Source organism: Delphinapterus leucas, chromosome 1 (genome assembly GCF_059928025.1).
Source record: "Delphinapterus leucas isolate spDelLeu-1000000601 "Yukka" chromosome 1, BTC_Dleu_Yukka2, whole genome shotgun sequence".
Lineage (NCBI taxonomy): Eukaryota > Metazoa > Chordata > Mammalia > Artiodactyla > Monodontidae > Delphinapterus > Delphinapterus leucas.
The window spans coordinates 36,614,181-36,628,792 of record NC_143129.1 but is presented as its reverse complement, the minus strand read 5'-3'; the positions used below and the strand labels follow the sequence as shown (position 1 = coordinate 36,628,792).

The 14,612-nt window shown below is 36.7% G+C and overlaps 1 protein-coding gene across 1 annotated transcript in view; it reads right to left on the bottom strand.

Annotated features, from left to right (window-relative positions):
- The window catches only part of RGS7 (regulator of G protein signaling 7), an 82,267-nt gene extending 69,851 nt beyond the window's left edge, over positions 1-12,416 (bottom strand). The window contains 3 exon segments of the mRNA XM_089911654.1: positions 84-170; positions 1,032-1,096; positions 12,381-12,416. Coding sequence (XP_089767780.1) covers positions 84-170; positions 1,032-1,096; positions 12,381-12,416 — 188 coding nt within the window.
- Between the last annotated feature and the right edge of the window lie 2,196 nt (positions 12,417-14,612).

The following is a 14,612-nucleotide window of genomic DNA, read 5'->3' as shown; positions in this document are numbered from 1 at the left end:
AACAATGAATAATAAGCAGTGTTAATTGTAGTGCCTCTCTGGACAAAAGGCCACAACTTGGACAAATCTTCCAAAAGACTCACAAGGACTCACTTTGCTTGTGCTTCTGCTTGCATAAAAATGAACTCCCACTTCCGAGCAAATGCCCTCTGCAGCCTGGCCAAGCTCTCCTGAAAAATATACCACGGTGAAGACATTCTGGTCCTCAGCTTTACTACTCCCTTCTAGTTTATCTACCATATGTACTTACCAAAAAAACAAATCAGAATTTCTAAAGGAGTAAGTGTACTTGGAATGATAAGTCATGCTCACTGAACACAGCTAATACTCATATTAACAGTCATAGAGGACACAGGAAAACCTATTATGAATATTAATATTGGAGAATATAACTAAAAATCAAAAATACTAAACTTACCTTGTATAAAAAAAGTGCTCAAGACTAATCCACTGGATATTCCTGTGCTCATTTTACTGAGGAACAGGAAAGCAATACTCTCTACTACTGATTCAACCAGTCTATCCAGTTCCTGAGAAAAATTTAAACCTTCAGCCCCCTACTACCCAGTTGTAGACAGTGCTTCAAGTTTAGTAAATCAGAACATAGCAACCATCTGAACAAACTACATGAGACTAATTTAATCTGCTGATGGTGACCAACATAAAGGTTATGCAAAAACCATTTTCCCAGTGTAAATGCTCTATAATTCTCTAAGTTTGGATATCTTCATTATATATAGTATATATATATACATATATATAAGTTTTTACATTTAAGTCAATTTTAGCAAATAAGATATGCTTCCTCCTTCTTCTCTGAGTTTGTGTATTTAGAATTTCACCATCCTCAGTGTGAATGATGAGAGGAAGTAAGCAAGTAAGGGATATGTTAAATCATTATGCTGCCCTTCCCTGGAAATCTGATCCCTAAGATCCATGAATGTAGAAAATTAAGAGTGCCCAGAAATGACCGTAGGCCTTATTCTTGCTCATTTTATACCTTTCTTTGTCAGGAAGTCCTTGGTACTTACAGCTTCATAGTCAGCTAGTTCCAGCCTTGCTTTGTTTTGCATTGTTCTTTTGCAGAGGTAAACCGCTGTAAAGGAAAAAAAATCAATCATCTCTCACCTGCTTATTTACATTGAGACACTAAAAATAAAAACAGAGCATTATAAACCAAGACATGTTGGTCTTTGTCATTTTTCCACAAGTTGTAATTTTCTCTTTTTATCTTTTTTTGGACAAAATAAGTAATCTGTAACATCATTACTGAAATTCAAACATAGTGGTAATATAAAAAGGTGTTATAAGAAAATAGATATGTTTAGAAACTTGGTAACCATTTCCTTTATTTCATTAAATAGTTGTCACAATTTTAGCTTCCTCAAAATATAAGGGGAAAAAATAAAGCCTTTTCAATAAAAGATCAAATGAATGTTAAAATCTGGATATACAAATAAAACGATTTTTAAAAAAAGAATTGCATGAAGAGGGAATCACTATTTGCACGTTCAATTCTTTCCGTATTCTACTGTCAACTGAAATAATTTATTAATGTAAACCGAAGGCTTCTTAGCATCTTCTTTGCTGCAATCCACAAGGATCAATCATCAATCAGTCATTTTGTCACTAGGAGAGAGGAGAGTATATATCTGACCTAACTATAATCCAATAACCTTTTAATTCCATTTTCCTTGAGAACTCTGTCTTCTCCATTACCAGGCAAAGTCCATCTGGGCAGAAGATTTACAGGATAAATGGCAGATAGAAAGAGGACGTTGACAGTAGCAGTGCCATCGAACAGTCAAATTTCTTCAGTGATTTCAGGAATATTAGTGACTCTCATGTTAATATCAAGACATTCAGAAGGGAGGAGACAGGATGTTGAAGTAGAAGGACTGGAGCTCTCTCACAAAATACCAAAATCACAACTATCTTCAGAACAACCACTGACAAAAAAGACTGTAACCTACCAAAGAAGATATTCTACATCCAAAGACAAACAGGAAGCCACAATGAGAAGGGGCGTTTTCACAATATAATCAAATCTCATACCCACCAGGTGGGCAACCCACAAACTGGAAAACAATTATATCTCAGAAGTTCTCCCACAGTAGTGAGACTTCTGAGCCAGACATCAGGCTCCCCAGTCTGAGGGTCTGGCATCGGGAGGAGGAACCACCAGAGAATTGGGCTTTGAAGGCCAGGGGACTTGAGTGCAGGAGCTCCACAGGACTGGGGGAAACAGACACGCCACTCTTGAAGGGTGCACACAAGGTTTCATGTGCCCTGGCATCCAGGACAAAGCAGTGACTCCACAGGAGCCTGGGCCAGATCTACCTGCGAGTCTTAGAGGGTCTCCTGGGGAGGCACGGGTGGGCTGTGGCACATGGTGAGGGCAAGGACACTGGTAGTGGAGGGCCAGGGAATATTCATCAGTGTGAGCTCTCCAGGAGGCTGCCATTTTGGCACTGAGACCCAACCCCACCCAGCAGCCTGCAGACTCCAGTACTGGGACGCCTCAGGCCAAACAACCAAGAAGGTGAGAACACAGCCCCACCCATCAGCAGACAGGCTGCTAAAAGTTGTCCTGAGCTCACAGCCTCCTCTGAACACACCTGTTGACATGGCCCTGCCCACCAGAGGGACAACACCCAGCTCCCCCCACCAGTGGGCAGGCACCAGTCTCTCCTACCAGGAAGCCTGCACAAGTCCCTGGAAGAACCTAACCACCAGGGGGCAAACACCAGGAGCAAGAAGAAGTATGATCCTGCAGCCTGCAGAACAGAGACCACAAACAGAAAGCTAGACAAAATGAGATGGCAGAGAAATATGTTCCAGATGAAGGAACAAGATAAAATCCCAGAAGAACAAGTAGGTGAAGTGTGGATAGGCAATCTACCTGTAAAAGAATTTGGAGTAATGATCCTAAAGATGATCCAAGATCTCAGAAAAAGAATGAAGGCACAGACCAAGAAGATAAAAGAAACGTTTAACAAAGAGGTAGATAATTCAAAGAACAAAAAACAGAGATGAACAATAAAATAACTGAAATGAAAAATATACTAGAAGGAATAATTAGCAGAATAAATGAGTCATAAGAACAGACAAATGAGCTGGAAGGCAGATTGGTGGAAATCACTGCCATGGAACAGAATAAAGAAAAAAGAATGAAAATGAATGAAGACAGTCACAGAGAGCTCTGGGACAACATTAAATGTACCAACATTTGCATTATAGGGGTCTCAGAAGGAGAAGAGAGAGAGGAAAGGACCTGGGAAAATATTTGAACAGATAATAGGAGAAAACTTCCTTAACATGGAAAAGGAAACACTCACTCAAGTCCAGGAAGCACAGAGAGTCCCATACAGGATAAAACCAAGGAGGAATATGCAAAGACACATATTAACCAAACTAACAAAAATTAAAAGCAAAGAGAAAATACTAAAAGCAACAAGGGAAAAGCAACAAATAACATGCAATGGAATCCCAATAAGGCTATCAGCTGATTTTTCAGCAGAAACTCTGCAGGCCAGAAGGGAATGACATGATATATTTAAATGATGAAAGGAAAAAAACTATAACTAAGAATACTCTACTTAGCAAGGCTCTCGTTCAGACTTGAGGAGAAATGAAAAGCTTTACTGACAAGCAAAAGCTAAGAGAATTCAGTACCACCAAACCAGCTTTACAACAAATGCTAAAGGAATTTCTCTAGGCAGAAAAGAAGAGGCAACAACTAGAAAGAAACAAACAAAATTACGAATGGGAAAGTTCACCAGTAAAGGCAAACATACAGTAAAGGTTGGAAATCATCCACATGCAAATATGATATTAAAACCAGCAATCATGAGGAGAGCACAAATCCAGGATGTTCGAAATGCATTTGAAGAGACAAGCAACTTGAAAAAATCATATATATATATATATATATATATACACATATATATGTGTATATGTGTATATATATATGAATATATATATACAGCTAAATAAAAACCACATGGTAACCTCACATAAAAATCTACAATAGATACACACACAAAAGAAAAAACATAATAAAACACAACACTAAAGATACCCATCAAATCACAAGAGAAGAGAACAAAATAGGAAGGGAAGAAAAAAGACCTACCTAAAGAAATCAAAAACAATTAACAAAATGCCAATAAGAACATACATATCGATAATTACCTTAAATGTAAATGGATTAAATACTACAAAGAAAGGCATAGACTGGCTGAATGGATACAAAAACAAGACCTGTATATATGCTGTGTAAAAGTGACCCACTTCAGATCTAGGGAAACATACAGACTGAAAGTGAGGGGATGGAAAAAGATATTCCATGCAAATGGAATTTTAAAAAAAAGCTGGAGTAGCAATACTCATATCAGACAAAATAGACTTAAAAATAAAGACTGTTACAAGAGGCAAAGAAGGACACCACATAATGATCAAGAGATGAGTCCAAGAAGATGACAAAACAATTGCAAATTTATGTTCACCCAACATAGGAGGATCTCAATATATAAGGTAGATGCTAACAGTATTAAAGGAAAAATCAACAGTAACAGAATAACAGTGGGGGACTTTAACACCTCACTTACATCAATGGAGAGAACACGCAGACAGAAAATCAATAAGGAAACACAATAAGGCCTTAAATGACACATTAGACTAGATGGCCTTAATTGATATTTATAAAACATTCCATCCAAAAGCAGCAGAATACACATTCTTCTCAAGTACACATGGAACATTCTCTAAGATAGAACACATGTTGGACCACAAAGCAAGCCTCTATAAATGTAAGAAAATTGAAATCATATCAAATATCTTTTCTGACCACGTGGCTATGACATTAGAAATCAACCACAAGAAAAAGAACAGAAACACGTGGAGGTGAAATGTGTCACTAAACAATCAGTGGATCACTGAAGAAATCAAAGAGAAAATTAAAAAATACCTAGAGACAAATGACAAGGAAAACATGACGATCCAAAACCTATGGGGTGCAGCAAAAGCAGTTCTAAAAGGGAAGTTTATAGCAATACAATCTTACCTCAGGAAACAAGGGAAATCTTAAATCAACAACCTAAACCTATACCAAATCAACTAGAGAAAGAAGAACTAAAAAAACGCAAAGTTAGTAGAAGAAAGAAAACATAAAGATGAGAGCAGAAATAAATTAAATACAGACTAAGAAAACAATAGAAAACATCTATGAAACTAAAAGATGGTTCTTTGAAAAGATAAACAAAACTGATAAACCTTTAGCCAGACTCATCAAGAAAAAATGGGAGAGGACTGAAATCAATAACATTAGAAATGAAAAAGGAGAAGTTACAACAGACACCACAGAAATACAAAGGACCATAATACACTACTACAAGCAACTATACAGCAATAAAATGGACAACCTAGAAGAAAAGGACAATGTTGTAGAAAGTACAATCTCCCAAGACTGAATCAGGAAGAAATGGAAAATATGAATAGACCAATCACAAGCACTGAAATTGAAACTGTAAATCACAACAAACAAAAGGCCAGGAACAAATGGCTTCACAGGCAAATTCTATCAAACATTTAGAGAGGGGCTAACATCTATCCTTCTGAAACTATTCCAAAAAATTGCAGAGAAAGGAAAACACCCAAACTCATTCTATGAGTCCACCATCACCCTGATACCAGACAAGGATATCACAAAAAAAGAAAACTATAGGCCAATATCACTGATGAACATATACACAAAAATCCTCAACAAAATACTAGCCATCTGAATCCAACAATACCTTATAAGGATCATAAACCATGATCAAATGGGATTTATTTCAGGTGTGCAAGTGTTTTTTAATATCCACAAATCAATCAGTGTGATACAGTACATTAACAATTTGAAGAACAAAAACCATATGATCATCTCAATAGATGCAGAAAAAGCTTTTGACAAAATTCAACAGCCATTTATGATAAAAACTCTCCAGAAAGTGGGCATAGAGGGAACATACCTCAACATAATAAAGGCCATATATGACAAACCTACAGGTAACATCATATTCAATGGTGAAAAGCTGAAAGCATTTCCTCTAAGATCAGGAACAAGACAAGGATTTCCACTCTCACCACTTTTCTTCAACATAGTTTTGGAAGTCCTAGCCATGGCAATCAGAGAAGAAAAAGAAATGAAAGGAATCCAAATTGGAAAAGAATAAGGAAAATTGTCACTGTTTGCAGGTGACATGATACTATACATAGAAAATCCTAAAGATACTACCAGAAAACTGCTAGAGGTAATCAATGAATTCAGTAAAGTTGCAGGATACAAAATTAATACACAGAAATCTGTTCCACTTTTATACAACAACAACAAAAGATCAGAAAGAGAAATTAAAGAAACAATCACATTTACCATTGCATGAAAAATAATCAAATACTTAGGAATAAACCTACCTAAGAAGACAAAATACCTGTACTCCCCAAACTATGAGATGCTGATGAAAGAAATTGAAGATGACACAAACAGATGTAAAGATATACCATGTTCTTGAATTGGAAGAATCAGTATTGTCAAAATGACTGTACTACACAAGGCAATCTACAGATTCAATCAATCCTTGTCAAATTACCAATGGCATTTTCCACAGAACTAGAACAAAAATCTTAAAATTTGTATTGAAACACAAAAGACCCTGAATAGCCAAAGCAATCTTGAGAAAGAAAAGCGGAGCTGGAGGAAACAGGCTCCCTGACTTCCGACTATACTGCAAAGCTACAGCAATCAAAACAGTATGGTATTGGCACAAAAACAGAAATATAGATCAATGAACCATGATAGCAAGCCCAGAAATAAACCCATGAACCTATGGTCAATTAATCTATGACAAAGGAGGCAAGAACATACAATGGAGAAAAGACAGTCTCTTCAATAAGTGGTGCTGGGAAAACAAGACGGCTACATGTAAAAAAAGAAATCAGAAATTTCTTTAACATCATACAAAAAACAAACTCAAAATGGATTAAAGACTTAAATGTAAGACTGAATACTATAAAACTATTAGAGGAAAACATAGGTAGAACACTCTTTGATATAAATCACAGCAATATCTTTTTCGAGCCATCTCCTAGACTAATGGCAATAAAACCAAAAATAAACAAATGATCATCTTAATAGATGCAGAAAATTCTTTTGACAAAATTCAACACCCATTTATGATAAAAACTCTCCATAAAATGGGCATAGAGGGAATGTACCTCAACATAATAAAGGCCATATATGACAAACCAACAGGTAACATCATAGTCAATGGTGAAAAACTGAAAGCATTTCCTCTAAGATCAGGAACAAGACAAAGATTTCCACACTTTTATTCAACATAGTTTTGGAAGTCTGAGCCACAGCAATCAGAGAAGGAAAAGAAATAAAAGAAATCCAAGACACCAGTCCATTAGAGATCTAAATGGAATACTGAATACTATAAAACTCCTAGAGGAAGTAATAGGTAGGACAATTTTTGACATAAATCACAGCAATATCTTTTTGGATCCACCTCTTAAAGTAATGGAAATAAAAACAAAAATAAACAAATGGGACCTAATAATCTTACAAGCTTTTGCACAGCAAAGGAAACCATAAACAAGATGAAAAGACAACCCAGAGGATGGGAAACAATATTTGCAAATGAAGTGACTGACAATGGGTTAATCTCCAAAATATACAAACAGCTCATGCAGCTCAGCATCAAAAAAACGAAGAACCCAATCAAAAAATGGGCAGAAGACCTAAATAGACATTTCTCCAAAGAAGACATACAGATGGCCAAAAAACACATGAAAAAATGCTCAACATCATTAATTATTAGAGAAGTGCAAATCAAAACTATAACAAGGCATCACCTCACACTATTCAGAGTAGCCATCATCAAAAAATCTACAAAGAATAAATGCTGGAGATGGTGTAGAGTAAAGGGAATCCTCTTGCACTGTTGGTGGGAATGTAAATTGATACAGCCACTATGTAGAACAGTATGGAGGTTCCTTAAAAAACTAAAAATAGAACTACCATATGACCCAGCAATCCCACTACTGGGCATATACCCTGAAAAAATCATAATTCAAAAAGACACATGCACTCCAATACTCACTGCAGCACTATTTACAATAGCCAGGACATGGATGCAACATAAATGTCCATCAACAGAGGAATGGATATAGAAGATGTGGTACATATATACAATGGAATATTACTCAGCAATAAAAAGGAACAAAACTGTATCATTTACAGAGACATAAATGGACCCAGAGACTGTCATACAGAGTGAAGTCAGAAAGAGAAAAACAAATATCGTATATTAACACATATATGTGGAATCAAGAAAATGGTAATGATGATCTTACTTGCAAAGCGGAAGTTAGAGACACAAACATATGGATACCAAGGGTGAAGGGGGGGGGATGAATTGGGAGATTATACACTACTATGTATAAAATAGATGACTAATGAGAACCTATGGTGTAGCACAAGGAACTCTACTTGGTGCTCTGTGGTGACCTAAATGGGAAGGAAATCCAAAAAATAGGGGATATATGTATATGTATGGCTGAGTCGCTTTGCTGTACAGCAGAAACTGACACAGCAGTGTAAAAAAAGTATACTCCAATTAAAAAAACAGAAAACAAACAAAATGGGCAGAAGACCTAAATAGACATTTCTCCAAAGAAGACATACAGATGGCCAAAAAGCACATGAAAAGGTGCTCCACATAGCTAATTATTAAAGAAATGCAAATCAAAACTACAATGATGTAACACCTCACAACAGTCAGAATGGCCATCATCAAAAAGTCTAAAAACAATAAATGCTGGAGAGGGTATGAAGAAAACAGAACATTCCTACACTGTTGGTGGGAATGTAAATTGGGACACTCCCTATGGAGAACAGTATGGTGGTTCTTTAAAAAATTAAAAATTGAACTACCATATGATCCAGCAATCCCACTTCTGGGCATATACCCAGAGAAAACCATAATTCGAAAAGATACATGCACCCCAATGTTCACTGCAGCACTATTTACAATAGTCAAGACATGCAAGCAACCTAAATGCCCATCGAAGGCAGAATGGATAAAAAAGATTTTGTACATATATACAATGGAATACTACTCAGCCATAATAAAGAATGAAATAATGCCATCTGCAGCAACATGGATGGACCTAGAGATTATCATACTAAGTGAAATAAGTCATACAGAGGAAGACAAATATCACATGATACCACTTATATGTGGAATCAAAAAAAAATGATACAAATGAACTTATTTACAAAACAGACTCACAGACTTTGAAAACAAACTTATGGTTACCAGGGGGAAAGGTGGTGGGGAGGGATAAATTAGGAGTTTGGGATTAACATATACACACTACTATATATAAAATAGATAATCAACAAGGGCCTACTGTATAGCCAGGGAACTCTACTCAATATTCTGTAATAATCTATATGGAAAAGAATCTGAAAAAGAATGGATATTTGTATGTGTACAACTGAATCACTTTACTGTACACCTGAAACTAAGACAATATTGTAAATCAACTGTACTCCAATATACAATAAAAATTAAATTAAAATAAACAAAATATGACCAACCAAAACCAAAAAGTTATTCAGAGCCCTCTGGAAAGTCTCATTTCCAGAATATTTTTGTACTTTTCCATAACATATGGTATTTGAGTCTCATAAAATTCAAGATAAACTCTATCAATTCTAGATGCCAAATAAATCCATTGGATAAAGAGTGTCAAATATCACTTTTTGTAAGGCTAGCCCTGGGGGATCTCTTATAAATACAACTTTTGCACTAATCTGTACCACCTTCAGTTTTTGATAATGAAATCCAGCTGATATCAGTGAGGAAATAACTTATACAAAAAATCTGAGGCCACTGAAAACACTGATGCTATTTATTCAATTTCTGCCCTCTAAGATTTCCTGTATGAAAGTCATGGGAAAGGAGAGACCAACCTTGGAATGATGCTAATATTACTACAAACACTAAAAACCTAGGATAGATTTTAGAACACATCTCTCTATAATCTACTATGGTAATTTTATTTTTCTATTAATATTAGTAATTTTCATATGTAGATTACAAAATCACTGATTTTTAAAATTATTAATTTTCAAAATTTACAAAATTGAAAAACAAAATTGATATGATGTAATTTCCTAATTGGATATAATTTACACTCTCTCCTGAAGAAACTCTTAATGTACAGGCCACCGTGATTTTAACAAAATATCTAAAATGTTTTCAGCAGTTGGTGAAAGAGATTGTAATGTATGTGCAACATTCCTGAGGGTATCTCTTCATGAGAGAAAGATTGAATTTTCTTAAATACCTAATTAAATAATTTCAGATTTCCTGTGGAGTCACCTTTAATCAAATTTCAAGCCCCATCAGTCAGCCCTCCTCTCTATATATGCAGAAGGCTGCATCAGCCTCTACTTGTTTTATTGATTGTGGTCATCTAAACTTTGTTCTTTTCAAAATAAGACCCCTTTTGGGAAACATATTTCTAACCTCATTAGGTAAACTAACAAATAAAGCAGGAGCAGAGTGATATTTTTAAGATGAATGTTCACTAAGAATTTATGCATCCTTTATTATAGGTAAATGCAATTTTCTTTAACTGTCTAGGAAACAAAATGAAGGTATGGACAGGCAGTGCCAGTTATAGAGTAGATGTTTCATATGTATTTGTTGAATGAGTGAATGAATGAATAAATGAATGTACAGGATATTTTCAGAAGAAGCTATTGAGAAGTTGAATTAATTCAAGTAATTTCTACTAGACTCTTTGGTAAAGAGAAAGAAGGGAAAAGGTGAAGGCTGTATTAGCAGAGTAGGGAACACTCTGAAATTCTGTTGAAAATAGACCAAATATGGTCATGACTGGAATGGCCCAAACCTCACCAATCTAGTCTAGACACAGCACAGCATGTTGACAGGAACAGATGATACTTTTATTCTTTATCAGCAGAGAGTATCAGCATTGGGCTGATATGGATGAGGAAGGAGGATCAAGCAGATGAAAAAGAGTTTCAAATTAATTCAATTTATCAAAGACTGAAAAAATGGGAGTACTTGGGCATAGTCAAAACTATGGCTCAGTTCAATTCTTTTTGTACTGATCTCTAATTATTTAGGCATTAAAAGTGCCCTATGATGTTGTGTATGGACCTAGGCCCTGGTACAAAGTATGAATACTTTTTAATATAATGCTTGAATTTTTTTCTGTACTGCCAAATTATTGAAAATACAATGAAAAAACCCATTTCTGCAGTTCTATTTAAGATGTTTCCCATTATCAAGGGTTTAACTTCAATTTAAAGTGTAAATATATCTTTTTGCAGTAGTTTTCTGGGAGACTATAATGAGATAGTTTTGAGGACTTAAAGGGTCAACAAACAAGTAGTTTAATAGGAAGCTCTGCCACTAAGTGGAAGAAAGTTTGAGAAACCCTGAAGTGTTACTCTGGCTAAAATAGTTGTGTAGTAAAGGCATAGAATTTGGCTTAAATACAACTTAGAATTTAGATGGAAAAGTTGAAGTTTCTGGATCACATGTCTAATTGAATAGAAAGTAAAATCTGGCATCAGTTTTTCCATTTAATTTCATAAAGATCTAAATGTAGAGTAGCCTGTTGAGCAAACACTGATACTCATGACAAAAGGGTACAGAATTGTATCACAGAGGTCAGTGAAAAATCACTGAGATCCTAATATCTAAATATGGACAGGACATAAATATAATTCATAAAGACTAGAAATACAATTGCCAAGTAAATACTGGAAGAATATCCAACTTTCAACCAAAGTAATACAAATGTAACACATAGTGCCATAATGCAACTCTTTTTTATCTTTTAAAGTTTACTTTGTGGTATAATAATAAAAATTCAGGCAAGTTTCACAGTCTTGTTTGTCACTCTTGGGTAATTCAAAAAGTCCCAGTTTATTAATAAGAATGTGCATCCAAGTAATAGTCGAAACTCCAAGCTTGGTTTAAAGTCTTGAAGGCTTCCCCTTTCCCCCAGCTTCTGTGAAATAAGTGTGAGTGCCTTCTTTCTCCACCTTGTTTTTCTGTGTCCACCTCAAAGTATTGTAACCAAGGCTTCTCGTCTTCTGGGATTGGAGTACAGCAAGGAAAGAGCGGAAAGGTGAGTGCTGACATTCTTACCCTACTGGTACCACCGTGATGATCTAGTGTTCCCATTCTCTGGACTTGGCAGGGGTTTAAAGTTTACTGTATTTCTCAGGTACTTTTTTGGATGCTTTGGAGAATCTCTCCCCTGCGAGATCTCCTGTGGGGATCTCTCACCTGCAGCACCCTTTTGCTGGGGCTGGCAAATGCCATAGCCCTTGATTTGTACCTTTAGCTTCTCTTTGCAATGCTGTTTGTCCCTCCAGGCTGCCTTCTAAGACAGGACTACCTCTCACACATGGCTTAGAAACATTCATGCACTCTTTGCCCTGAAAGTAGGCCACAGAACATAGCCACCTCCCTTTCAATGTCCCATCCATAGCTAGACGGCCTGTCTCTTGCCCTTTGTAATTCTGAGGCCTGGAAGTACATGGTCCAGTGTGTCCCCCGGGGTAGGTGACTGCTGTCAAGCACTCTCAGAAGCCCATTGAACTCTCTGTCTCTGGGCCTGAAGTGGAGGCACTCCCCACCCACTTGGGCTGGTGGAGGCAATGACTCCCAGTACCTAACAGCCACGAAATGAGCCTCAAGCCAATGTCTTACCCTTAAATAATCTCAATGTGAGTTGATGGCAACTACTATGGTACTCTGTGTGTCAGTGTTGCATGGTGCGTTCATGTCTACTCTTTTTTTTTTTTTGCGGTACGCGGGCCTCTCACTGCTGTGGCCTCTCCCGTTGCGGAGCACAGGCTCCGGACGCGCAGGCTCAGCGGCCGTGCCCAGCCGCTCCGCGGCATGTGGGATCTTCCTGGACCAGGGCACGAACCCGTGTCCCCTGCATCGGCAGGCGGACTCTCAACCACTGTGCCACCAGGGAAGCCCCATGTCTACTCTTGATCTACTTCACACTTTAGCTGGATTTCCCTTTTAACATCCTGTTACAAAAATCACTCTACACATCGAAACAACAAAGACAGATACAGAGTGAGAATAAACTATCCTGGCAACAGAAGAGTGAAATAACACTGCTGGTGAGCATGTAAACAGGGAAAATCTGCTTGGAAAGGGTTTTTTTTTCCGGACGCACAGGCTCAGCGGCCATGGCTCACGGGCCTAGCCGCTCCGCGGCATGTGGGATCTTCCTGGACCGGGGCACGAATCCGTGTCCCCTGCATCAGCGGGCGGACTCTCAACCACTGCACCACCAGGGAAGCCCTTGGAAAGGGTTTTGACAATGAGTAATAAAGCCTTAAAACATTCATGGCCATTGTTCCAGTACTTGCTCTTCTGAGACTATAACCCAAGGAAATAACACAAGAGGCACAGAGACTTAAGCATCCGCGATGTGGATACAGGAATGACAATGGGGAATAGGCAAAGAAAGCACGCATATTTGTTCAATGAGATATTATATTGCCATTCAAAGTGTGTGCAAATTGTTTTACCTCAAAGTTGAAGTAGTTTAAAATTTAAAATCCTTAATCCCTCATTGTAAAAGTTCAGACGATGCAGAAAAAATATAAATATTAAAGTAAAAAATCATTGTCAAGTATAATCTCACTGCCACTATTTTGGTATATATTCTGGGTTTTCTCCTTCTATATACATCCACTAATATACACACGAATATGTATATTTATATAAAAATCTATCTGCATATATTTATTTACAATGTACTCAAACTGTACTACAAATGCTGTCTTAGAAACTTTTTTCTTTAATATTATATTGTGGCTAAATTTTCATAACAATAAGTGTTGCTCTTTATATTTAAAAAATTATTTCACGACAGTCCTGTGTCGAGATGTACTATAATTTTTTTTAAAGATTGTTTTGATGTGGACCATTTTTAAAGTCTTTATTGAATTTGTTACAATAATGCTTCTGTTTTATGTTTTGGTTTTTTGGCCTTGAGGCATGTGGGATCTTAGCTCCCCAACCAGGGATCGAACCCACACCCCCTGCACTGAAAGGCGAAGTCTTAACCACTGAACCACCAGGGAAGTCCCAAGATGTACTATAATTTATTTAAATGATCCCTTATTGCTGGGCACTTGGGTTATATCCATAGTTTTGCTATTATATATCTAATATTTCTGCATGTATGTATACATGCATGTGTTTTACTTTTTAGAAATTGTTTATTTCCTGAAAGTGTTATTGCTGATTAGGGACTAAGCACCTTTCAAGCATTTTGATCCTTAAAAACAAATTCTGTAAAGTTTAGACATGAGTGTGACTCATACCCTCTCCAACTCTGGAGAGTCTATTTTCAGCAAAGCAATCAGAATTATTCTGTTAAAATAAATCAGATTGCCACTGTGTTGAAACTCTCCATTTTTCCAACTGCTTCCCATCTCATCTCACTCTAAAAGCCAAAGTCCTTGCTTCTCCATTAAGTTGTCCTCT